The 27501-nt window shown below is 36.7% G+C and overlaps 2 protein-coding genes and 1 pseudogene across 10 annotated transcripts; 2 read left to right on the forward strand and 1 right to left on the reverse strand.

The window, feature by feature from the left end:
* Positions 1-299: 299 nt before the first annotated feature.
* LOC308494188 (TPT1-like protein) lies at positions 300-6124 on the reverse strand (annotated as a pseudogene). Its single transcript has 3 exons — positions 5696-6124; positions 5116-5186; positions 300-518 (listed from the first exon to the last, which is right to left on the reverse strand). The product of its transcript is annotated as a TPT1-like protein (transcript).
* ECHDC1 (ethylmalonyl-CoA decarboxylase 1) lies at positions 6056-27126 on the forward strand. Of its 8 annotated transcripts, none has more exons than XM_081045222.1 (8): positions 6303-6586; positions 7647-7760; positions 14993-15031; positions 15526-15747; positions 16641-16783; positions 21883-21935; positions 23880-23960; positions 26390-27126. In XM_081045222.1, exons 2-8 carry the CDS (start codon positions 7745-7747, stop codon positions 26796-26798), a joined length of 963 nt encoding a protein of 320 aa, XP_080901348.1. In that variant the 5' UTR covers positions 6303-6586; positions 7647-7744; the 3' UTR covers positions 26799-27126. The 8 variants fall into 8 exon arrangements, with proteins under 8 accessions (XP_080901350.1, XP_080901352.1, XP_080901348.1 ...); XM_081045223.1 differs by lacking the exon at positions 6303-6586 and adding an exon at positions 7054-7106; XM_081045224.1 differs by lacking the exon at positions 14993-15031 and having other exon boundaries at positions 6056-6586.
* LOC308496274 (MICOS complex subunit MIC26-like) lies at positions 10732-11447 on the forward strand. The gene has a single exon (XM_081045230.1). It carries the CDS (start codon positions 10752-10754, stop codon positions 11322-11324), a length of 573 nt encoding a protein of 190 aa, XP_080901356.1. The 5' UTR covers positions 10732-10751; the 3' UTR covers positions 11325-11447.
* Positions 27127-27501: the final 375 nt, after the last annotated feature.

The following is a 27501-nucleotide window of genomic DNA, read 5'->3' on the forward strand; positions in this document are numbered from 1 at the left end:
GCAATCCCTAGGCGATACCAAGGTGGAGGAGAAGCACACCAAGCTTTAAAATGAAATATAAAGTATTTGGGGTGTATGGAAAGGTCTGATCAGAAAAACCAAAAAAACACATGTGTATTTAAAACATCAGGTTTTATTGCAGGAGCATGGTTGCAACGGTGATAAAAAAAACCTAGAAGCCCAACACAGGACAGTGAGACAATCCAGAGATTAGCAACAACAGGAAACCATTACCTGCCCCTTCTAATTCTGAAGGGACAAAAGGCAGAAGTGGCATGATCAGAGCACAGGGGTCAGTGTCACCTGGCCGGAGCTGGAGCCACATTGACAAATACACTGTCGCCAGTTATGACACCAGGGAAAGGAGATGGAGACAAGCCATGGCTCCCATCTTCCTCCCACTCTTCGGTTTCCCTCCAGTAGTTGTCACTGGCAGTAAACCAACTGGCATGAGGGTTCATTCTTTTGCAAAACAGAGCAAACAAAGAAGTGTGTTTAAGGCCAAATAGTCCCAGGACCTGCCCAGGAAATATAAAACAAGAATTAGAAATATCTAACTGAATACTGGGAATATCAACTTTGAACCCTCTACTTACTCCCTACTCCTACATCAGCCCGGTTATGTAGCCCCACAGTCAAAAATGTTTGTTGGCAGCCTTAAAATACTCTTCTTTTAACTCAGACGTAAATCTGAATCTTTTAAAAAATGAGTAAAAGGGACCTCTAAAAATGGTATAAGAAACCAAATGGAGGGCAGATATTTTTATATAACTGAATGCTCAGTATAGACACAAAAGAGAAACACAACCATAATTGAAGCACTGTAAGAAAAAAAACCCACAAAATTTGGGTTCAAATTATAACTCTTGCACTTACAAACTGTGAGGTCTTCAGTTTATTTAATCAACCTGTTTTCTCATCAATAAAATGAAATTAATAGTACTTACCTTGAGGTGTGCTACAAGGATTTCCATATGGCAGAGATTTAGGGGTGGAAAGCTGGTTGGGGGTGGGGAAGTGAGGGCTTAAACTCATGTTTACATAGAAAACAGCAATTGCACACTTTGGTACTACATTACCAATTAGAGGTAATGTATGTCAATACTTGGATACATACTAGATAGTCAATAAACATTTTTTTATTATGTTTGTAGACCATTAAGTAAAACTGTGTGAAGTTTCTTTGTTTGGAATTCAGGTAGATGTTGACAAGAAACTTATTTGTTTTTGTCATCCTAATCTTTGTACTCATCTATTTCCTGCCAATTAGAATAAGCTAAAAAGTTATATAGAAAAAGAAACCCAACCTCTATTTCTTCTTTCTCAGCAGTAATCACATTTGTGACTATTTGTTCAATGTTTGTTATCTCCTCCTACTCCTAGACAACTTCAGTCATGTCTGTCTTGTTCCCTCCTGAATCCTTAGCGTTCTAGGACAGGGCATCCGAAGACATGAAAAGTCTTGAAATCATATTGAAATGCAGGCTTCACTTCAGTAATTGATTGCTTAACTGGAAAATTCTGAAATAATTAGGTCATTGATAGCTACAGTTCAAAATTTAAAGATTGTTTCCCAACATAGATTAAAGATTGAACCTACTGTTTCCATATTGGAGTAAACGCTTTATGGAAGCAGAATGCTCGCTGGAGGAGTAGTCAACTCTCTCAACTGAGTTCCTTAGGTTATAGTCTAATTCTATTGAATGGGAACTTACTGTAAAATTCAAAATGTTATCATTCAGATAAGCAAATCTTAAAGTAATGGTTAAAGCTAAAGAAGAGCTTATTCTCGGTTGTGTGAATCAGAAAGACTGAAGTTGTGGTTAATACTAAATGAAACAGATTATATTTCTGTGTCAAATATCAAAATATGATGCATAATTGCATGATGCATAATTTTGAAAGTTACGTCATTCTTTCCAAATCTTTATTGCGCATCTCCCAGTTGTTACAAAACATCCCATAAATCATCTTTTCATAACTTTAATGCTAGGCTGATAATTTTCTTTTTCCTTTTATCCCTTGCCATCATATATATCGGGGGATGCCAAAAAAATGTATATAAGTAGACACTTTGTTCAATGTTGCTCAAGCAGTAGTTCGCCGTAATCAGAAGTGTCTAGACGCTGATGGTAACCACTTTGAGCACCACTTGTAATTGCAGAAGTCAAATATGACTTGTATTCATTTTCTGTTATCGGTATATATTACTACAATTTTAATACAGTTTTCCTTTCTTAAAATGTGTATACATTTTTTTTGGCATCGTGTGTGTGTGTGTGTGTGTGTGTGTGTGTGTGTGTGTGTGTGGTGTGTACCACATCTTGTTTATCTGCTCATCTACTGACAGATTGTTTCAATATCTTGACTATTGGGAATAATGCTGCAATTCAAAAGGGAGTCTGTTCAATACCCTGTTTTAATTTCCTTTAGATATATACCCAGAAGTAGGATTCCTCGATCACATGGTAGCTCTATTTTCCGAGGAACCTCCATACAGCTTTCCATAGTGGCTGTGCCAATTTATATTCCCACCAACAGAACACAAATGTTCCTTTTTTTCTACATTTTCGCCAACACTTATCTTGTCTTTATTATCATAGCCATTCTAATATGTGTAAGGTGATATCTCATTGTGGTTTTTCCTAATGAGTGCATATCCCTGATGATAATTGATGTTAAGCACCCTTTCATGTACCTTCTGGCCATTTGTATGTCTTCTTTTAAAAAATGTCTATTCAGTTCATCTGTTCATTTTTTAATCAGATTTTTTTTATTAAGTTGTATCAATATACACAGGGTGCCAAAAAATGTATACATATTTTAAGAAAGGAAAAAACTATTAAAATGGTAATACTCAATATATACCAATAACAAAAGATGAATACAAGTTAGGTTTGACTTCTGCAATTACAAAAGGTGCTCAAAGTGGTTACCATCAGCGTCCAGACACTTCTGATTATGGTAAACTACTGCTTGAACAACATTGACCAAAGTGTCCACTTGTATATATATTTTGGCACCCCCTGGTGTAAGTAAGACATCATATCATTTTTTTCTCAATATTTGACTTAAGGACCCCTCTGGTCAGAATCAAGTATCTGGAAGTGGGACCAGGAATTGACACATTTACCCAGCTCCTACTGATACTGTACACCTGACGATGCTTGAGAACCTTGTTATTTGTCATGAAAAGGAAAAGGAATTCATAAACAAAAGTACAAGCCTTCCTTCAATCTAAAATACTAACGTCTGACACTAAGCTGAACACATTTTTTTATCTATCTTCATAGTACTTATATACTAATACCTGATATTCTATTATATATTTATTATTTCTTCATTGTTCACTCCCCCACTAGAAAATCTGTAATGTAGAATTTACTTGGTTAGAAAGGGGCTTAAAATGTTGGAAAAATGGGAGCAAGAAACCGAAAGTTCACCTTAGTGTTTAAGTTGTTACTGAGGAAACTTTCCTCAGGAAGAAGGGAAAAAAAAAGCCAAAAACATTGCATGCATAGATGTACAAAAAATTGCAGCTCATGTACAATCATTGATAAGAGATGTACACCCAGACAATATTTTGGAGGTAATCTATAACATTACAAGAGTAGCATAAAAGTCTTACAAGCACATAGATAGAAGAAGAGGATTTCTTATAAAAGAGCAAATATCGGGTTGGCCTTAGGTTTCTCCTCTAACAGAAGAAAAGCAAGTAAGGTCCACAGAGAAAAGGGAGCAGTAATCCAAGAATTGATTACCAGGCAATTGAAGTTCATGTAGGAAAATAAAGAAAAGACAGTTTCAAATATACATGGGCTTAGAAAATAGACAATATATGTACTTCTTGGGGAAAAAAGCAAACAAAAAAAATCACACACAAAAAAGTTTTAAGTCCCTTTCTAACCAAGTAAGGGTGATTAAAACGAAAAGTTGAAGTAGGTCTATAATACAACCAATGCTTTTAAACATGGATCAAGCCTAAGTTTTTTAAGTGTGGTATAAAAAAATGAAATGCAACTTTGGAAAATTACTGAAATAAAAGATAAGAAATGTTCAAAATAAAAGGTTTGTAATATAAAGTAGGACTCAAATACCAGATTATACATCTAAAGAGAAAGGAAGATGAAATAAAAGAACTAAGTTACTTTACAACGAAAGGAGTAAACAAAACTTTTATATTTTGCTTTGATGGAAAAATATTATACTTTGCTTTGATACAGATTTTTGGGAAATACAAGTAAGCATAGAACAATTAAAATCAGAATGTATAACTTCTAAAGCATTAAGGAAAATAAAATATACAAAATGGTTCATATTATAAACTACAATTTGGAACACACACACATGCACATACACACTTGCAAAGGAAATACACGAAGCACACATAACAGGTATAAATTTCAAGCCATAAGCTCAGGTATGCAAGAGATTTAATTTTCTTTTTCCTTCAATCAGTTTCACTTTTCTTCTGGTGCCTCAATTCTTCATGGATGGTGGACAATTTTATTCCGACTGTAAGGGCTGTTCCTCCTTGCCCTAATACCGTATTGTGGCAAAATACTGACAGGTTTATACAATTGTGCAAAGGCAGTCAATTTAGTCCCTGAGAGAGTAATTCATAGATTTCTGCTGAAATTCACACAACTCCAGTTTGCAGGCCTCTTCTGGTTTTGAAGCTTTCTGATTCCACATGTCACTTAAGGCATAAGAATTTTTCTGCCAATTTTCTGTGTGCTCTTATCATTGGCCCAGGTTCACTGACATCAGAGATACTGTGGTTCTTCTTAATGGTTATGCAAGTTAGCCACTTCCTTCATCGTTCCTCTCTTCTCCTCTCCTCTCCTCTCCTCTCCTCTCCTCTCCTCTCCTCTCCTCTCCTCTCCTCTCCTCTCCTCTCCTCTCCTCTCCTCTCCTCTCCTCTCCTCTCCTCTCCTCTCCTCTCCTCTCCTCTCCTCTCCTCTCCTCTCCTCTCCTCTCCTCTCCTCTCCTCTCCTCTCCTCTCCTCTCCTCTCCTCTCCTCTCCTCTCCTCTCCTCTCCTCTCCTCTCCTCTCCTCTCCTCTCCTCTCCTCTCCTCTCCTTTCCTTTCTTCTTTTTTTTAAATTAGTGAGGATGTACTTAATTTGTTCTGCAGTCCCTGTCATAAAAGGTTTTACTCTTTCTGGTCTCTGTTCTTCAAGTTTTTCTTCCCCCCTCTTCTTCCGTCTCCCCCACCCCTTTTACCCCCCAAGCCATTGTTTCTCAGTCTAGTTGTGTAGCACACAGCTCCCTGACCCATGCTGGTATTATGAGCCGTGTGCCCCCGCCCGCCCGCCCCTCCCGCCCCAGGCAGTCGGTCGCCAGTCATCGGTTGGTGGATCACAGCAGCTCACAGCAGCTTTTGCCAGCTTCCAGCCACTCGCTAGCTTCCGGCCACTCATGGCAGCCCACGGCAGCACACGGCAGACCACAACAGCCCACAGAAGCACACAGCAGGCAGCCTATGGTGGCTCACGCTGGCTGCCAGCTACTCATACTGGCCACCGGCTGCTCATGGCAGCACACAGTAGCCAGCAACTCAGGGCAGCCAAGTGCCAGGGACAGCCAATGTTCATAATCTTAGCTGTAGAGGGTGCAGCTCACTGGCCCATGTGGGAATCCAACTTGTGACCTTGGCAGCGTTAGGAGCACATGCACTCCAACCACCTGAGCCACCAGGCTGGTCTCGTTTTCCTTTGACTGATTTCATGTAATCTTTGATGTATTTCTAGGCTTCTTTTGTAAAGCTGGTTTCCTGCAAATGATGGTTCATGACAATGTCTACAACAGCCAGTACTGTACTTTCTGTACCTTCGCCCTCAGGGCCTTGAGTGGAGGAATTTCCACCAATGAGCGACTCATCAATGTTACCCTCTGTCCTACTGACCATCTTCCCCTCAACCTGCAGGTACAGCCCTTGTGCAATGTCTCCCAGATCTTGTAAACATGGGAGAACATCTCATGGCTGATCAGGTCCCAGTAGATGATCACGAGGGCGCTGGAAGGATGGCAGTTGTGCTGGCTCAGCAGGAGCCCGGAGTTAGCGTGAGGCAGCCACTGCGGCGCTGGAGTGGGGCGAGGGGGAGCGGGTGGAGAAGCCTTCATCATTTCAATATTCCCCTAAACTGGATTCCTTCTCCACTTTCACAGCTGCACCAGCTCTAACCGTGCGAGGCAGAACCCACACCACGCAGCACGTCGGGCAGGAGTCCGCGCTCCCGGGCTCACTTCAGACACACGGAAGGGCGCAGGGCGACCTGCAGCGGCTGAGGGCGGGAACAGCGGGGCGGAAACGGGGCTCGGCAAAGCGGAAGAAGGACGCGGGGGGAGCGGAAGGGAAACTCGCCACCGCCGCGTCCTGCAAGACTTAGGCCAGGGGGGCTGCATATTAAGTATCATCTCGGAGAAACCCCTAGAATGTCGCTGTCTAATGGACTTTAGCGCCTCTCCACACGAATTCCAAACCGGGGCCTAGCGACGCGGTCCCTGCGAAGCCGCCGCGCAGGCCCACTGCCCTCTGCTGGCCGTGGGGACGCAGTGCCCGGCGCCGCCGCCCGACTTTGCCAGGTGAGGGAGCGCGCAGGGGAAAGATGAGGAAAACTTTCCAGAGAACGTTGGGGAAATGGCTGCCGGTGCTATTTTCGAAAGAGTAGGGAGGCATCATTTCAACGCACTAATTTAAATTCTGAATACTTGCCAGACCCTGTGCTGAGTAGTGTTAAAAAAATAACTAAAGAAAACAATTTCGGTGATGCAAACAAATGTATTTATTTTCAGACTGTCATGAAACGGACAGTCTCTTTTCGGAGAATTGCAAAATGAGGCAGAAGGCCCGAGCTTTTACAAGATAAAGAATAAAGAAAAAGGAAGAGACAGAAAATATCGGATTGGCGGGGAGCCACATAGTCACTCTTGTTTAGCACTGAGTTGGCCTGGTTTTGAGGTGTTGGCTGATTTAATAGACTGCAAGGCTGGTCACACGGAGCTATTTACAGGATGGCAAAGTTATCTAAGTTTTGTTTTGCTGATGGGCCACCTTAGACAGGAGCAACTTCATCTTGGACCTAGAAATTCATTTCAACAGTAGGTAATGTTCCCAGGGACCTGTGTGATTTTCCTTCTCACTACCTATGTGTTAAATCGTCCTGCTTAACTAAAACTTACATCATTTGCTTTGTGCAGCCAACTTTCCAACACCAAAAAAATGTCCAACTCAGTTTGGGAATATGTTCTTTCATTCTAGAATTTTTTTGAGCCTCGATAGTACTGTTACAGCTACACATACACAAGAGTCACAAATGTAGGGGATTAAAAGCACAGATTACTTAAATTACTTACACGTTGAAATGGCTGATAAGGACCTTGAGAGAAAATCTAAATCGACGTTCCCACTCCTTTTCCCCCCTCATTTTCACATCTGAGAACCTGCTGTTTACCAACTATCGCTCTTGGTGCTAGAAGTACAGAGATAAACTGGACATGGGCAGGGATAACAGAGGACTCCTGTGAAGAATTATAACTCTCTTGGAAGAAATAAGCTTTGAAGGAAGGAAAAATATAATTTGTGAAATGTACTGAGGGAGGGAGGAGCATAGTAATCAAATCAAACAGCTGATCTTTTCTTCAGATTTAACTGGTGTGACCTGAAAGATGAGTGCATAATAGTCAGGTGGGACACAGGCAGTGATCATCAGTCCACTAAGAGAAACCAGCTTGCCAAGAGGAATGGAATCGACAGAGGGTGAGTGGTGAGAATGATAAACAGGGTAGGGGGAGAGTTGGTTTGTGGACAGATTCTTAAGCCTCTTACAGCATTATGGATTCTTAAGTCTTGTATGCCAAATTGTTAATGTTATTAGCAAATGTCGTTTGTCTAGCACTGCTCTATGGTGGAACCTGTGAATGCCTTCCTGCAGCCAAATCTAGTGGGAAGATTTGGTTAAGGAAGTAATTACAGGAAAGTGTAAGGGTTAATCAAGAATATAAATGCTGTGAGAACAGAGTATTTTATGTAGTCTAGAGTATTAAAGGAGATGACTTGGAGTTACCCTGAGGAAGGGAGAAGTGTAACAAGCGAGGGATCACATATACAAAGACTTGGAGTGAAGAGAAAACCTAAAGGATTTGAGGAACTGCAAAACTCATTTCAGCTGTGTGAGGAAGAGGGTTATGTGTGGCATGCAATGATATTCGAAAGGCACATTATGTAATGACAGTCTAAAAACCAAATCAAAACCCGATAAACAGATCATATATATTGACCATCTAAAACAGAATATTTCTGATATTTTTGTTTACTACATGCCTTAGGCTAATTATTTTCCGGTTAAGTATGCATTTGTGTTAATTTTTTGTATCACCAAATTCCAGCAGGTTGAAAACAGGTTATGGCTGTTAAGAGAACAGTTAGCTTGTGCCCTATGCAGGGAGGGGAACTCCTTTGCAGAACATTTGGTCATCTTTGCAGAACATTAAAAAAAAATGGACAGGGAAACACCTTTGATATCTCATGTCCATGGAGCTCTCTTCTCTTCCCTTCCAGTGGCTTGATTGTAAGCTTGTTCAGATAACTGAATCGGCTTGTAGCAGGACAGCAAAGCATCTTGCATGATAAGTTTTAAACATACCCTTTATCCTGAAGAAAGTTTATAAAGTTATAAATCCTCAGAGCCCTTTTCATTGCCTCATGATTTTGGAACTAATGCAAAATGCTGATTGCTGAACTACATGTTTGTACAGAACCTGAATCTCCCGTTTCTTCATTTTTACTTTTAGGTATGTAATAGTTTAATAGTGTCTAATACCTTTACATCGTCTCAGCACTGAACTCTTAGTCTCTGAAATTAGAATTGGGATGAAAGTGTACAGAATAGTCTGTCGTCACATTTCTAGAATTGAATTCCTAAACTTGAGGTCAGCAAACCTGGTAGGCGTAAGCAGTGACCTTGAGTTTTTATGGTACTATTCTGTGGCACAGACAAGAGAATATGAGAAGAGAGAAAAGAAGGGAGCGTTAGTAGTGGAAGGAGGACAGGGGTGGGAGGAAGAGCGAAAATAGAGAATTAATACAGAGAAGGATACATGACGTATTTGAGGTTTCCTTGGAAAAATCAGCATATCGAAGATGTTTAATGAGGTAAAAATAATGTTAACATAAATATTTAAATTGGTAATGATTTAAGGATGAGAAGATGTAGATCTGATGGCATCTGTACCAGTTTTGTGTTGCTGGGTACCAAAGGGAAGGGTAATATATGGGGACAGAACAGACTCCTTACAATGAGACATTTATTGTTTGTAAATTCTATTGTTTCACAATAATAATTTAAAATGATAATGATTTTATAAACTTTAGTCCTCCTTATTTTCTTATTATTTTTTTTTTTTTACAATGGCTCAAACATTCAAAGTTTATTTCTCCCTCACATGAAGTTCCCAGTGGGTATCGCTGATGAGTGGGTGCTTCATCCAAGTAGAAATTTGAAGACCTAGATTTTTTCCTCTTCAACGTGAGGCTTTCAAGTTCTCTGTGGAACATGGAGAACTGCCTGTGGGGGCCTAGAGGACAGGGCAACAGATTCTATCTAGGGGTAATAGTTTAACCATGTTAGATAATAAAAACCAGAACTGTGTTAAATAATAGTAATATTATTATTAGACATCATTTTTGCTTCTTGAACTCAATGTTTATGCTCCCAATATTTCACTGTTAAATATTTGTTAAGATGTTCTGTTTCTCTCACAGTCAGAGAGCATCTTTGTCATCCTTGGTTCATTTTTTTTTTTAATTTATTGGGGTGACAATTGTTGATGAAATTACATAATTTCAGGTGTACAATTCTGTATTACATCATCTATAAATCCCATTGTGTGTTCACCACCCAGAGTCAGTTCTTATTTTCTATTTGATTCTTTGTTCTTTTCCTCAAACACAATATTATGGAAAACATAGGCAAATTTATATTTTTTTAAATTGCCCTCCAGGTCCTTATCAGGGTTCTTTGGCACATTTGTTTTATACTGATGTCATAGTCAATGTGGAGAAGATATGACATCATGACTTCTGCCCCCATTTAATTTTCCGTTGAGCTGTATCTTCCATTATCTGACTTAACTAACCCTTGGGCAAAACTTGCATAAAGCATACACCAGGAAAAACTAAGCTTGGATATATTGTGTTTGGCTTTGACTCTATGTATGTCTCCAGCTTTTGTGAACTGACCTTGAGAGATATTTTTCCTAGACTAGAAACCAGCCTAAGGAACCTATGTGACTTTCTTCAAATGGGACACTTGCCAAGATAAAGGCAGTCCCAGGTTCCTTTTAACACACAAGCTGAGGGAGAGAGAGAGAATGAGTGAACATATTGTAGAGAGGATCTGTGCATTTGACATTAAGGAAGGAGAACAGAACTAAGAAAATTGAAAATGGCAGTAATATCGGTAGAAACAGTTTCACTTTGTTGCCTCTGTGGGGGAGGAAACTAATTTTTCTTCTACCCTTCTAAATTCTTCTGGCTCGTCTGAAAATCAAATTGACATGAGACAGAAAATAATCAAATTGACATGAGACAGAAAATAATCAAATTTATTATGTAAGAACATGGGGCCTGTAGAGAAATCAGGCAGTTAAGGCATATAAGCTCTCTTGAGCTAAGGAGAAAGATGGAGATTCTGGTTTGGGACTTAAAAGGAGAGGAAGGACCCCCGCCGGAGCCGCCGTTGCCAGCGACATGTTCAAGGTAATTCAGAGATCCGTGGGGCCGGCCAGCCTGAGTCTGCTCACCTTCAGAGTCTATGCATCACAGAAAAAGGACTCACCGCCCAAAACTTCTGTGAGGGTTAATAAGCTTTCACTCTACTCCGTTCCCGAGGGTTCATCTAAATATGTGGAGGAGCCAAGGACTCAAATTGAAGAAAGCATCTCACATTTCCGACAGTATTGCCAGCCATACACAAGTTGGTGTCAGGAAATATACTCCCAAACTGAGCCCAAGATGCAAAGTTTGGTTCAGTGGGGGTTAGACAGCTATGAATATCTCCAAAATGCACCTCCTGGATTTTTTCCAAGACTTGGTGTTATTGGTTTTGCCGGCATTGTTGGACTTCTTTTGGCTAGAGGTTCAAAAATAAAGAAGCTGGTGTATCTACCTGGTTTCATGGGAGTAGCTGCCTCTCTTTATTATCCACAACAAGCCATCATATTTGTGCAGGTCAGCGGGGAGAAATTATATGACTGGAGTTTACGAGGATACATAGTCATAGAAGATTTGTGGAAGGAGAATTTCAAAAGTCGGGAAATGTGAAGAATTCACCTGGAAATAAGTAGACTACTCCATGCTCTGCCTATTTTAATCAGTTATAGGTAAACATTGGAAACTCCATGCAGTAAGCCAGTATTTCTACAGCAATATGGCAGAGAAGTCAGTATTGAATGTAATAAAACTGGCTTTCTTCTTCAGGAAAAACTATACTACGCCTCTTTGTTATCTTGGGTGATGCAATATTACAAGGGGACTAATCAGAAATCCTTTCACCTAGAGATAATGTACAAGCCTTAGAACTCCTTGTTCTTATGTTGCTATTTATGTACACAATTAAAATTCCAAGTTAAAAAAAAAAAAAAGGAGAGGAAGGCAGTTCATATGAAGATGGAAAAGCAGATGTTTCGTAAACAAATATTTGCTGGGCCATCTTTAATAATGGGATACAGAGAGGGCTTTGATCACAAACAGGCCTTGCTAGGTTCCTACCTGTCTGTCATACTTAGTTCATATTAAACTGTAGTTATCTATGATAATAGCTCCCTTCCTGGAGGTTTTTCTATATGAATTCCTTTAGGTGGGTAAAGGAGTAGGTTCAAAGTTTCTTTCTGAGTCTTCTGTTTCTTAAAAATAGCCAACTTATAGTTATCATTTCCCCCAAAAGGCATATTTTGGGGTGGCAAACTACTTCCCCTCATTTCCTACAGAAAGCTATAGTATTTCGACTGAATTATGTGCCTTTGGCTGAAAACCTATATCTTAATAACTCCTGAAATTTTTAGTGTGGGTTTCTTCCCCTAAGAGTTCTTGAGGCAACTTGATATTCACATTTGGGTGATAACTTAGGAAGCCTCCAAAATCCTTGTTTTTTTTTCCATAGCCACTTCATACTTAATTAGTAATAACATTTTATGTTTGATGTCCCCCCCTTCCATTTTCCATAGACCTAAATTTTCTACCTTTATCACTTTATTTCCCCTTCAAGTTCATTCATTATGTTTATGTGCAAGTCCTGAGGGGCCACCTTATTTTAAATCTTCTTAATTTCTTTGAAAATGTGTACATAGAGTTATACTTCTAGTAGTGTACATTTTTGATATTTGGTTAAAAACATGCAATATCTAAAAATAAATAGAAATATCTTAAAATTAATTGAAATATTTAACATTACAGTTCTATATACTTAAGAACAATAAAGCTTTCAATAAAATGATTTGTCTTTGTATTTATAAGTCACTTTAGTGGTGAAATTTTGAAATACTGTTCCCAGTTCTTAAAGCATATCTGTTTAGGGGATTGCATTCTACTGTGTTATATTTTTAGATACTTATATAGTTCCAAGTGTTCTGCTGAGACACTTGAACGAAAATGCCACTTGAAGGTGAAGCAATTTAAAGTGGAGGGAAGGGAGGTTGTGTTGTAACATTTTTGAAGGTGCCGTGTTCTCCATCTCTTTCTGATATTATTTTATAACTCACAGAGATATTTCCAAAGTTATAAAACAAGTTTGTTGCATTCCATCTGGCAACCTGATGATTTCTTTTTCCATTTTCCCACATTTTCTTCATTAAGTATTTATTAAGTACATTTTATATGTTGAGCTCTATACTAGGCTCTAGGGACAGAGAATGTACCTCGAAGAACTCTCAGGAAGTGTTCTGTCGAGTGAGAATGACAAATGAAAAATAAAATTAAAATGATGTGCAAAATGTGTTAAAATGGAATAATATAGTATACTGTGTTGGGAAAAATAAAGGGAATGATTATCTGTACTTAGGAAATTCCCTTTTAAAGGAAACTTAGGAATTCAGTTTTTAAAAATGATTCTATATTTACCAGGTCAATGAGGAAGGAAAGACATTGTAGATGGAGGTAATAATATATGTTAGCAAGATAAATTTCTGGAACTCTGGTTGTTTGGTGCCTTATGTAGACTGTGTCGAGATGTCATGAGAGAGGAGATTCCAGATATAGGTAAGGGACAAGTCAAAGTGAGCTTTGGACTTGATCCCTTTGTTAGTAGAAAGCTATTGAAAAACTTTAATTTGGAATAACCTGGGTGGATTACAAAGATAACTGATTTTAAGGAGTATGTGAAACTACTTGGTGACTATTTTATTAGTCCAGGTGTTATTTAATGAGGTTTGAACTATGCTAGTAGTAGAAGGAATAAAGGATGAGAAAGCTAAGAATGAAGAAATCATTTTAGAGGTAGACTGCATGTGGGGAGTGGGGGGCGGGGAAGAAGAGATGGGTTTTTATGCTATGGCTTACTGGATTGACTATACTGTCAATAGTTAAGGGAAGGAGCACAGGGTTTAAGAGAAGTATGAGTTCAGGTTTAGGGAATGATTTTGGAAAGTCTTTGGTACACCTAGAGGTGAGGATTAAGGAAATAGATTTCTGTTTGAGTTAGGAGTATACAGGCATAAGGTCTCAACTGTAGATAGAAATGTGTGATTTATCATTGAACGGGTTTTGATAAAAGCTACAGGCAAACAAAAGAAGTTCAAAAAAATTAATAATTAAAACACAAATGAAGAAATGGGCACAAAGCTTGAATAGACACTTCACAAAAGATGATATACAAATGACCAGTTAAAATGGAGCTTGACTTCATTAGACATCATAGAAATGCAAAGTGAAACCACAATGACATATTACTCTAGAATACCTAAAATGGAACGAGAAAAAAGACATAGCAAATGATAACAAGGTTGTGAAACAGCTGGAACTTCCACTAGCTGTGGAACTACCAGGTTATATTGATACAACCATTTTAGAAAATTCTTTGTCAGTATCTTTTAAAGTTGAACAGATAGACAGACACAATAATTATGACCAGTAATGTACTGGGAAACCAGCTGTGTGTGTGTGTGTGTGTGTGTGTGTGTGTGTGTGTGTGTGTGTGTGTGTGTGACAGAGAGAGACAGAGACAGAGAGAAATTGAGATTGATATGTAGAGTTTGCTGATACTCCTTACCATGGTCAATTTTAAGCTACCAATGGTTTAATAAAAATGACTTGCAAAATTCTTTGTTTAAGCCAGATGCAGCTCAACCCAATAATTTTATTTCCAGATATATAGTCAACAGAAATGCATACATGTTGACTCAAAAGACACATACTAAAATGTTCACAACTCTATTTGTAATGTGCCAAACTGGAAACAACCCCGAAGTTTATTTATTTTAGAATATATAAATTGTGGTATATTCATATAATAAAATACAAGAATGAAAAGAATGTACTTTTTAGAGCCTAAGTACACATAATAACAGTAATGGATGTCACAAACATAGTTGAAACCAGACACAAAATATATACCATATTATTAAATTTATATAAAGTTCAAAAAGGCAAACTAATCTTGGGTATTAGAAATCAAGATAATTGTTATTCTTATTTGGAGCGGAGACGGAAAGGTGGCACAGTGGACCTTATGAGATTCAGGTTATTTACAGGGTGCTATTTACTTGAATATATTCACCTTGTGAAAATTCACTGAGCTGTAACTTACACATGTATAAGTTAATACTTCTCTGAATGTGTGTTTTATATCAACAAAAATGCTTACATAGGGCAAAAAAAGCCAATAGGAGGAGTTGAGATTACCCATGATGTATATATAAAGTTAGAAGAGTGACAGAACCCTCGGGAACAGAAACCACATACAGACACATTCCTGTTTCTTTCCCCGTTTTCCTCAGCACCCCTTCCAGCTTTTTTAAATGAAAACATTGCATACGGTAAGTATAATGCTAAGAATAAAATTTGTGTTAGAGAGTGAGATTGCTTTTGTAGCACTTCTGCATTGAGACTGTTTCTATGGGGACATTTGCACTGAATTTATTCTTAGAGTTTGAAAAAGTTAAATATTTGGAGGAAGAAGAACTACTGTCATGAGAAAGACTACCTGGAGGCTGGAGATGGTGCTAAGTACAGAACAGCAAACATTCTTCTAAACCTCCCTGGTGTACTGGATCCCAGTAAATGCAGCTGTGTCTACTATGCCATCATTTCTCAGTGATATACTGAAGTTATATACTTTGTTACTAATTTGGTTTGAGAAAGGGGGAAAAGGAAAGGAATTCTGTATTGACCATATTCTCAAGGAGTGCTTTTAGAAGTGCGGAAGTACTCCCAGTTAAACAGAGAGCTCCGTCACTAAAGCCTATAAACATATAACGTTAGAAGAGTGTCTGCTTCTCTAGGCTGTTGTATACTTATTTCTCTTTTCCAGAAATGGCAGGAAGTCTTTTCAAGACATCTTCTATGTCTCTAAGGACAAAATTGCTTCATCCCGTGGGTTTGTCACTTTATAATACGTCCCATGGCTTCCATGAGGAAGAAGTGAAAAAAAAACTTCAGCAATTTCCTGGTGGATCCATTGACCTTCAGAAGAAAGACGATGGCATTGGCATTCTTACTCTGAACAATCCAAGTAAAAAAAATGCCTTCTCAGGTATGAAGAACTTTCTTTTGCTAGTTAAAGAATGACACTAAATCTAGCCTTCTTACTCTTTTCCTTACTCGGGTAACAGAAGTCTTGAAAGTTGAGGTACTCTTTGTAGAACATAAAAACAAAACAGAACTATCACATAAACCAGGAACATTTTTTTACTAATTGTGAAAATTCCAATGTTTTTTTAAAAAATCCATGTATGAGAGGCTGATTAAAAAGGAAACTGTCAAAGTAATCTTAATTATTTTTCCATTGAAATTTATTAACTGCTTAATAACTTCATTTATTTGTGTTCAACTAATGTCACTGGGACACAAAGGGAAGATGGTTTCAAAGATTTTTAAAACTAAATAGAAAACCTATAAATGAAAAAATAAATTACTGTTCAGTTTAATTTCTGTGAATTGAACTAAGACTGATTTTAACCATGTAATTCCAATAATCAATGAAAACACTACACTTGTTAGAAATATAACTCTAGTGAGCTTGTTGAGTTAGACAGTGTGTATTGCTGTTACATCATTCCTATATTTCATTTTTACATGAAGAAATAACTTTTTTCTTACCATCATATCCCATATTATTCCAATTTTCCTATTCCTATGACATGTATGATATATTTTCATTTTTTTACCTAACCATATATCTAGCATGATTTATTAATTTAGATATAGAGATCACTAACAAATTGTAAACTTTTAAAGCAGGCACTGCCATGTATACTTCTTTGGTATATACTTCATCGTGCCACCCAATAAGTATTTGATAGACATGCAGTAAATATTTGTAAAATATATGACTTAAGAGTATTGTTTGATGACTTATGGTTTCTAAATTATTTCTGTTTTTCTAGTATTTTAGCTGTTTGTGATTCCTCCTCCCCTCTCTGGCAGGTGCTATGATTCTACAACTTTTGGAAAAAGTGATTGAATTGGAAAATTGGACAGAGGGGAAAGGTCTCATTGTTCGTGGGGCAAAAAATACTTTCTCCTCAGGATCTGATCTGAATGCTGTGAAAGCACTAGGAACTCCAGAGGCAAGTCTTATATGAATTACATACTAGATCCTGCATGTTTATCAGACATCTATGGCTGAGATATTTATATTTTACTTATATGGTTATTATGATGGTAGCTACTCTTTAATAGTTTTCCAAGGATCAAAGTTTTGCTTCTTAAATTAAAGATTAGTTTGCAATAGCGTGAAGTACTGGAGAGGGGAAAAAAAGGAAGGACAGGAAGATTAGCTATAACCAAAGTCCATTTTTAAAACCAGCAAGAATTTGAATTCTTTTAAATGGAAACCCTGTAACACCCTCCTGATAAGGAATTTTACACAAGGTACATGTAGAAGGTACATAGTAGGCTTGAACAAATGATAAAAATTTGCTTTTGAATTATTACCTTAATAGAAAAAGAATCCTAATCATCTAATCCTTCAAAGAACTTCTTTTCCTTGTATTCTGGTTTCTGAATACAGAAACCATTGTCAATCCTTCAAAGAACTTCTTTTCCTTGTATTCTGGTTTCTGCCCACTACTCCCAGGCAAAACAAACAAACGAAAAGAAGGAAAAATGTAAGTATTTATAGCCATTTAATTATAGATGTGGGCTGTATGTAGGTAATAATGTTTTAATAGTATTGCACAACTCTCACGTGACTCTATGTAGTATATGATCTCTCTATATATAAATATGTGAGGAAAAGAGCTGTCTCTTGGTAATTTTGATAGACTTGGATTTGAGTACTGGTTTCAACACTTTCTGGCTAAGTGATTGGGCAGTCACTTAATCTTTCTAAGTCTTATTTTCCTAACCTATAAATGAGAATTATATATTTCACAGAGATATTGTGAGAATTCAAGATATGTTTATAAAGTGCCTATTAGCACAGTATCTCAGAGAGGTAGCTATTATTATTTCAAAGACCTTGATATTAATAAACATTATTACGTATGAGAAGATTCATAATTTGTAGCACCACTAGACTTAAATTTTTAATGTGTCTGAATGGTTAGAGCACTAAGCTAGAGAATTGAATATATATGGGTTTTTGCCCAGGCTCTACTAATAATTAGATATGTGACCTGCAAGTCATTTGATTATAATTTTTCATCTTTAGAATGATGGTGTTGCTAGGCACCTTACTTTGTTCGCAGAGGACACTGGGAAGGTAGAATGAGATAATAGATTGTTGTGGGTCTGATATAAGTCAGGTAGGAAAACATCTCTAAAAACGTGAAAGGTTATTTTGGTTTCTTACAGTTAGAAGGTTGTTTCTGTCTCTTTAGATCATGCAACCAGGATTTTATCCCCTATGTATGGAAAAGCTAAAAGTGGAAACAATGCTAATTGTTTCACACACACACACACACACACAAACACACGTACACACGTAGTGGGTCTGATCTAAGTCGTGTAAGAAAACATACATAGTTTTTATACAGACTTCAGAAAAGGGATCAGTTCAAAAACTTTATTCTTTCTCGTATGGACATTCTCCACGTAATCTGCCTTAATGTGGCAGTAATGTAAGGTTGATTTGATCAACAGGTGAGAAGTAAGGTGGTGTAGGCGCAATGATTAAATAGCACTGCAGACATCCGTCACTGCTTGTTATGCACATCTGCCAGTCTCATCAAGAAAAGCTGGAATTGTAGTTCTGCTTTACAATGTGTATGTTTAGAACCTCGGTTAGTACTTTAAATACCTTATTTTATTTAAAATATTTTCCTGTGTAAATGGATCCTTTATCATACTTTTATGAAATCTGCCTGGTCATAATATAGGAAATAGGTAGCGTAGAAATAAGCAATTTGAGTAAAATTCTCTTTATGAATAATATTAAGAAACACTGTAATATGTATGACGAATGGGGTATTTTTTTCACATGGTGATTTTAAAATTAACAAGAACTAGAAATATATAAAAAACTAGAATATATAAAGTTCCTGATAAGTATTTCCATTTCGTGTAGACTATTTCTATATGCCTGAGAAATAACTATAAATATGTGTGAAACTGACATCCACATGACATGGGGACTTTGGAGGCTCCTACATGTGTATGAGTTGCAGCTGCACGTATGAATGCGTCTGCCCCTCACTGCCCAGACTTCCTGAGACTCTTAACAGGACTTAGGTCATAAACAACCTTTCTCTCAAAGAGGCGCTTCTGTGTCTGATATACTCTTTGTTGTTGCAGATGCACCACTAGCGTCTGCGTATTTGGTGAATTTGCTTTTTGAGCACGATAACTGGAATAAATGATGATTTTAGTAATTGGATTACATTCTTTTCTAATTATAATAGATAGTAGGAAGCGATTATTAAATGGTGTTTTTCCAAAAAACATAATTATGTTGCTGTTTTTGCCACTGTATTTTTTCAGTTTTAAAAAATATTTTATTAATGAAAATTACCAAATATACACAAAAGTAGAGAGACTTATACAGCGAAACCCTCATGTACTTATAATAACATCAGCAACCATTTTATTGTATGTTTATCCTTCCACTTTTTTTTTTTTTTTAGCATAGCTGATCTCTTAAGAAGTTGGTTTCATTTTGGTGTCCTTTAATGAGTGGGAAAAGAGCTGCAACTGTCTCTGTTAGGCAGTTAATCCTTGGTTGAAAAGGTCCAGGCAGAGAGATGGATGCAAGCGTTAGTCCTGAAAAGTTATGGGACAGAGAAAAGAATAAAATAGGGGTAAAAATCTAATATATTAACCCAATTGTAAGATTTGGATTTGATGCCACAAATATTCTGTAGAACACAAGAAGATTTTTCCAGAGGGCGAGAAATAATCAAAAACCAATGACAAGCTTCAAGATGTTGGGAAATAAAAACCTGCTTACTTTGCAGTGAATGGGTATACTGCCTCAAGGAAAAGTCTGGCATTTTAGAAACCTATAAACTTAATCTAGCTTGAAGGTAATATCCTCCTTTACCCCTGACTTACCGTGTTACTTTTCTGCTTATTTCTCTGTTGCTTAAATTTCTGGTGACCTCAAATTTCCTGTCTAATTTCTTTGTTACAGTCCCTTTTTAGCATTGTTAACTTACAGATAAGCTATTATAATTTTCTCCAAACCCTTTCATATGTTTTGAGGAAATAAATAAATCCATATAACAAGCACTTTGGGGGAAAAAAGGAGGATAAATGTGGCTTAAAGTCAATGTGATGTTAACAGTTCCTTGGACACTTAGGCTGAGAAATTTTTTTTTTGTTTTTTGTAAAGTGGTGAAAGAGTAGTCTATTAGCAGAGGCAGTACACTCCAAAGAAATAGGAGCAGACCAGAGCAGCAGTGAATGGCTCAAGGGCTCATTATTAAAAGAAAAAATGCACTCCAAAGGGTTTGGAGTGGGTCCCTGAGCAAAAGCAAGGCTCAAAAGGTTTAGGTTGAGAATTTTGCTTCTCAGCTTTGTTACACTCGGAAGAGCTGGGGGACTAGGGTTGGGTCTCAAGGTATCATCCAGATAGGATAAAAGAATCACCGCCTGCAGCAGCTCTACTAACCTTTTTTAGTACTTCTCAGCTTCCAGTTTTCATTTATCAGAGCAGGTCTAGCTTTCATTGGTTCCTTTCCCTCAGTTTATTCTATCATAATTAGGGATTTGTCTCTCATTGGCTTGTTTTCTTCCTGCAGACCAGGAAGAGGCCTGAGCATTTAACCATTGTTGGTTCAGTGGCTTTGGAGGACAAATTTAATCTTTCTTCCCCCTCGGTCATGTTGACTAGTACAATGTAATCTCTGCTTTGTGATACATTTAAAGCCAAAGCATACTCATTATCTGATTGCCAGTGCTATTACTGATAATAATAGCAATGATATAATAGATAACATTCTTGTTCAGTTATTATTCATCAGGCACTGTTCTAAGCACTTTCCATATCATATCTTATTTAATCGTTACTAATGAGATAGGTACTTTTATTAGCACCACTTTACAGGTGAAGAGACTAAGGCACGCAGAGGTTAAGTATCTTGCCCAAAGTCAAACTAGCTAGTAAATAGCAGAGCCCATATTCAAACCTAGGCAGTTTGGCTCTAGAGTTTGTGGTGTTAACCATGACTTTTAAACATTTTTACTGCTTTCAAATGAGAATTATAATAGTACACAGGCTAATACCTGCTTTGCTTTCATTTCTACCAATTCTAGATACTTCCATCAGAATTTTAAGTAGTCTAAATCTAGTAATAGAAAATAGACCTATTAAAATTAGGCCTACTTGAGATCGTTTCACAGGCTCTGTTGGACAGGTTTTTAATAGAATATAAATGAATCTAGTTTTAAACCTTCTAGCTGTTTGTGCTTGTATTAATTTTCTCCTAACTATAATATAGACAGACCTTTTTGAGAAAGGATTTTGATTAGGAAATTTGTACTATATTGTTTTTTTACTGTTCATTGACTGCATTTGTTTTATGAATAAACAATCTCCATCTAAAGTTCATTTGATTCAGTTAACTGTAGCAGACACATACTATATGCAAAACATCGTACCAGCTTCTGAGGATAAAGAATGCGTTTTGTCAACTTCAAGGAACTTATTGTGTAATAAATTCAAGGAACTTACTGTGTAACTTATTGTGGCAAATGCCACTCCCTTTCTCCTTTATGAAGTCTCCTCAGCCACCCCAGCCAACCGAAATGAATGGTTTCTTATTCGGTACTATTCTCAGTTTGTTCAAGCATTTCTTCAAATACTTATTCTGTATGCCTTGATGCATGCTGCATTTCTTTAATTCTGATAAGATTTTTGAGAACTAGAAACTAGGACTACAATCAACTTATTATATTCTCTTGCCTTTGTATAGATAATAATGAATCCAAACACAATGCATACAAGACAATCTGTAAGGGCTACAGTTAAGTTACAAAATTAAGAATACTGCAGATATGCAAAGGAGAAAACTGAGATCAAAGAGTCCTGAATGATGAACAAAAGAAAATACTGCATCATTTGTATTTCAGACAGAATCCAAAAAATTTTAATTAAAATGTTATTTTTAAAAAGTTAGGTGTATTTCTGACTTTGTTACTGTCTAAGTCCTGAAAATGCTTTTTAAAACATTTTTTTTACATAAAACATTTGTATTATACCTTTGTGTTTATGCTTTTTTTTATAAAGGATGGAATGGCCTTATGTATGTTCATGCAAAACACCTTAACAAGATTTATGAGGTAATGTATTTTTCTTTTTAAAATAGATTTCTAAAAAACCAAAAATAGTTCTTCTGATTTGCCACAGTTTAAAAAACAGGTATACCTGATTTTCAAAGTACATTTATTCTAACGATGAACTATTTATTTGTGTCATGAAGGACAGTCATTTAATTAAATGTTAGTGAAGTATAACAAGTATTTAAAAAATAAGAGCCAATAAGAAATAAAAAGAATTTAAGACATAGCACTTTTCCCTAAAGAGCTTCTATCACTAGCTATGGTTAGGTATAGACATGGGAAAGTTAAATACTCATATGAGAGCAGAATAAAAACACTAGTCAAGAGATGACACATAAAGATTACCTAATATTCAAAATTAGTAGAATGTATAGTGAAGTGGTCTCTATCCAGAGAAGAGAAAAAGAACTGTGGTTTGGAGACGGGTTTTACAGATTTCTAAGGAAGATGGATTCACTTTGCACCATGAAATGAAAAGGGAGCGAATTCTTCTTGGCCTATCACAATGCATTTGGGGTTATAAACAATGACATGTTTGGGCTGATTAGCTTTCTACTTTCGTATTCCAACTGGAAACAATTTAAAAATTATAAAAACTAAGGAAATTCATATTTATTTAGCATACTTACTAATTGGATATCACTGTACTTTTGGTGTTGTTCGTATGTGAGAACCTAGAAAGAAGAATGGAATCCTAAAATTATATTCTAAAATACTTTTTCCATTGCATCAGCTCCTGTTCACTTCCCTCTCCATGTTACATTTGACTTTTTCTTAGCTAAATCTTAAAAATATTATGGTTTTCTTTTGAATCATTTTTATTGGAAGTGACGTAAATGATGTTGGATCTGCTGGCAATTTCTGGGTGTGGGCTGGGATCTTGTCTCGTGAAGCTGAAGAATGGACACATGGTCCACTGAGAGGCAAAAAGTTGTAAAGGAAGATAGTTTATTAGAGGAGAAGCACAGAAGAGGTTGCAGCTCCCGAGCAGGAGGGGCTCCCGAATGGGGGTGCCCAGTGACTGAGGCGAAAGCTCTTACTTTCATACCTTCCCCTGCCTGCTTGGGGAAGGGGGCTGGAGCCTTCTAATAGAATTCATCTATCAGGTTTGTCCTGTTTGCCCATCCTGAAGGGATCAAGGAACTAACCCATTCTTATCTATCAGATCATCTCCTTTTTCCGGCCAGAAGGGATTTGAGATTATTTATTAACCTCAAGGCGTATTCTCATGTCTCTGTCCTGGAGTGAAGGAGACATTCCAGGGCCTGGAGTTTCAGGATATGGCTGCTTTTTGTTTATGCCACCAGGGACCCCTCTGTCTACCTCGCAACCATGCTAACTATCCTGTCTCAAAAGCAGTATGTGTTAAGAAATTTTCAATTACTTTAAAGCTATAATTTTTTATTTTGGTTAGAAGCTACAAAAAATTTCATACTTTCAAAACATTTTACAGTTACCTTTTAATACACACTCCTACAAAGTGGGTTTTGCAAACAGGAAAGGTGAAAGATTATTTTTGCCACAGAACCATTCCTTTATATAGGATTAGTCTGTAGGTCATTTCAGTAAGTAATGAAAAGATATCTGATAGGAACCTTTATAATAACACAGTTTAGGAGCTCAGTCTTCTGTATATTACCCAAAAGCATCCATATATTTGGAATAAAGTTACAATATGGCTATAGTTTAAAAATACTTAATGATTCAGGGAGGTGTTTTGGTAAACTTACATGGCATTTAGTATTAATTATTGCATCTTCAGTATTACACTGTTTTGCTCCTCAGGATGTGTAGGCTCAAGGTTCTGCTGTCCTTTGAGGTTTGTTGTTATAAACATAGTTCAATAATTTTGTGTCTATTGCATCTCAAATTTTTTTAAATTACATTTGTAGATTGATACTGAAATTGTTAACATCAGTTTTTCCTTTTTTCTTCAATATACAGACTTCCTTTAATAAGTGTTGCACTGATTCAAGGTTGGGCATTGGGTGGAGGAGCAGAATTTCTTACAGCATGTGATTTCAGGTAATGCTTAAACCATTTACCAAGATTTTGGTCCAAATCATGTAGGTAAACTCTGGGCTCGGCTAGACCACATGGAAAGGCCTGAGAATGCATGGAGAGAGACAGAGGGGTCTAGTTTTAGACATGTTTTATTCTATGTTAATTGAATAGTTTTAACTTAATTACTTCTAAGATAGCTGGACCTACATTAATACCTACATGACATTTCCACATTGCACGTTCTAGTTTTTCTGAGAATGTAGCAAAAACTAGGAATCCTATTTTAGGAACCCACATAAAATTTCATCCATGGACATTTGGTTTGGAACCCGTTTTTGAAATAGATATTTCTACATGTTTACTATTTATTTGATTGTTATCTAAGATATTTCTTCTTACTGATGGAATTTTGATAAGACCTTCTAATATTTTGGTTTTATGTGTATGGAACATAAATGTTCAGTCTAGTGACTTGTTACAAAATGGGAACCTATGTAATCATGATATAGTCCAAGAACTGGAATAGTGCCACACTCCTGAAGCCCCGTACTTGCTCCTTCTAAATGACAGCTCTTTCATTTCTATTTAGTGGCTGGAATTTTATAATTACTTTCTTACTTTCCTGTATAGTTTTATAGGCTAACTGTTCTGTAAACAATATATTCTATTTTTGTTCTTTATGAACTTCATAAAAATGGCATCATCCAGTAACAGGAATACTATGAGGAAAGATTCAGTAAGCTAATTCGTACATAGTAGTAAATTTTTATATTAGTTTTCCTTTCTCTGTATAATTTATGACTCGGGGTTCAATTTATCAGTTGAAATATGTAACTTTATAATGCAATATATAGATGATGTATGATGGAAATATATACTTGAAACATAATTTTACTAATGTCACCCCAATATTTTTAATAGAAAAAAATAATTTGCACTTAAAAAAGAAATGTATAGCTTTATATTCACATAGATATTTAAAAATAGGTTTGGTGTATAAAATAATGTACAAAGATTCTAGCCTCTTTGAAAACTAGTACTCTCAAATTAGGGAGGATTCTTGTACCTAGTAGAAAAAAAAAAAAGGCATTTCGTATGACAGTGCCCTCTGCTGTCATCAGTGCAGATTGCATTAAGATGCTACATTTCATTGTGGGAGGAGAAAGCTGTCAATGGCTCTATGGGCAACATGAGACTAAATATAAAATGTTTCATGTGTAAAGGATTTCCTCACTTTGCCCTGAAATACAGGTACTTATGGAATATGTAATTTAAGTATATTATATGAAGTATATTTAAATATATAATTTAACACATTTAAAGAATTCTAAGCTATATGTGAATGAACGTGCATTACACTTAAAAATCCTCTACATAAACAGATGTAAATTAAAACTTTATAGATGCCCTCTGGACAAAGTGTGTTCACCTTTAAGCATTTGTTAGACTTCTGCAGTATCCTTTATAATCATTCCTGATCTGTGTTTGGGTTTAGTTAGGGTTTAGGACAAAAGGAAAAATCACAGGAAAATTAACGAGAGACTATTTAGTCCTTTAATACTGCTAATTTGCCTTGATATGTTTTTTTTCTAAAGGAAGTGTCCTAGAGCTTCATAAAATATTTTTATTGGATATGAGATGTCTGAGGGCCCTGCCCTCATCAGATATACCCAAGAATATACAGATACATTCACTTGTCCAAGAGTCTCTTGTTCTTGGTGTTAATAGAACCAAACCACCTGCCGCTGAGCCTTGAACACTTTGGAAAACTAAACCAACTTATGGTCTTCTTTTTTGTAATTAGTTTGAAATACTCAGAGGTCTTCTCCATCTAATATAGCACACCCCCAACACACATATCCTCATTCTCTAGTCCCTTGCCCCATTTAATTTTTTTTTTATAGCACTTATCACCAGGGACACTGTTCAGTGTCTTTCTCTCCTAAAAGGAGAGTAAACTGGCATTGGTAGTGCTTAGTAAATATTTGCTGGAATTACACTTAATTTAAATATTTGCTGGAAGACTGGGTAGATGCTGAGTTACAAAAGTTTTTCTTTTCCTGAGCACTATTTGACCATAACTTACTATGCACTTTTTTTCATGGTGTGCACCTAACATTTCCTACTCCCATGTTTTCTTTCACTTAATCCACATTTTCTCATTAGGCCTCTACTCACTTTAGAAAGATATACTTTGGGCTTTTAAAAATAAAGACTAGATTCTTACTTGTAAAGGATAAGCAAGCACAACAAAAATGTTGACATTGTTTTCAAAGAGAAGTGTTAAATTGAATTCTATACTTAGCCAGATTTTTTTTTGAAGTTTTTAATATAACGTTATCTACCTTTAAAGACCTATGGAGATTTCAGATCAGATCATGAATGTGTAGTACTTTATGACTAAAGTATATGTACTTAGTTACAACTGATTTTCTTTTTCTGTTTTGCAGATTGATGACTAGAGAGAGTGAGATCAGATTTGTTCACAAGGAGATGGGTATAATACCAAGCTGGGGTGGTGCTACCCGGCTGGTTAAAATTATCGGCAGTAGACAAGCTCTCAAAGTGTTAAGTGGGGCCCTCAAACTGGATTCCCAAAAAGCTTTAAACCTAGGAATGGTCGAAGAGGTCTTGCAGTCTTCTGATGAAAATGAGTGTCTAGAAGAGGCACAAGAATGGCTAAAGCAGTTTATCCAAGGGCCACCGGAAGTAATTAGAGCTTTGAAAAAATGTGTTTCTGCAGGCAAAGAGCTTTGTTTAGAGGAGGCACTACAGACTGAAAGAGATCTTTTAGGAACACTTTGGGGTGGACCTGCAAATTTAGAAGCTATTGCTAGGAAAGGAAGATTTTGTAAATAGTCCTTTTTAAACATGATGTACAATTCCAACAATTAATATGTGAAGTTTAATGATATTAAATGAGTGTCAGCATTCCTTTGAAGGGTACTACTAGTATTTGGTGGTTTTAGTAATTTTTTGAATTCCTAAACTCATTGGCTTAGTTTTCAGGAGCTCCTACCTTATCTGCAGGGAACACGTTCCATGACCCCCAGTGGATGCCTGAAACCAAGGACAGTACTGAATGCTTGCTATGTTTAGTTTTTCCCTTTACTTACATACCTATGCTAAAGTTTAATTTATAAATTAGGCACAGTAAGAGATTAATAATAAAACAATCATAACAATATATTGTAATGAGTTATGTGAATGTGGTCTCTCAGAATATTTTTTTGTACTGTACTCACCTTTGCACTTATAGGAAGCACTTTGCAGCTTCTCTTTGGCATATCCAAATTGCCAGCCTCACCACTCTTGCGCTTTGGGGCCATTAAGTATAATAAAAGTTACTTAAACACAAGCACTATGATACTGTGAAAGTCTGATGACTGAAACAGCTAAGTGACTAATGGACGGGTTGTGTATACAATGCAGCTCCAGCTAGGCAGAGGGATTCATGTTCTGGGTAGGATGGAGCAGGACAATGTGATTTAATCATGCTGCTAAGAATGGCATGCAATTTGAAAATTACTGTATTTGGGTATTTACTAAGTAAATGTGGAAT

Source organism: Rhinolophus hipposideros (genome assembly GCF_964194185.1).
Source record: "Rhinolophus hipposideros genome assembly, chromosome: 3".
Lineage (NCBI taxonomy): Eukaryota > Metazoa > Chordata > Mammalia > Chiroptera > Rhinolophidae > Rhinolophus > Rhinolophus hipposideros.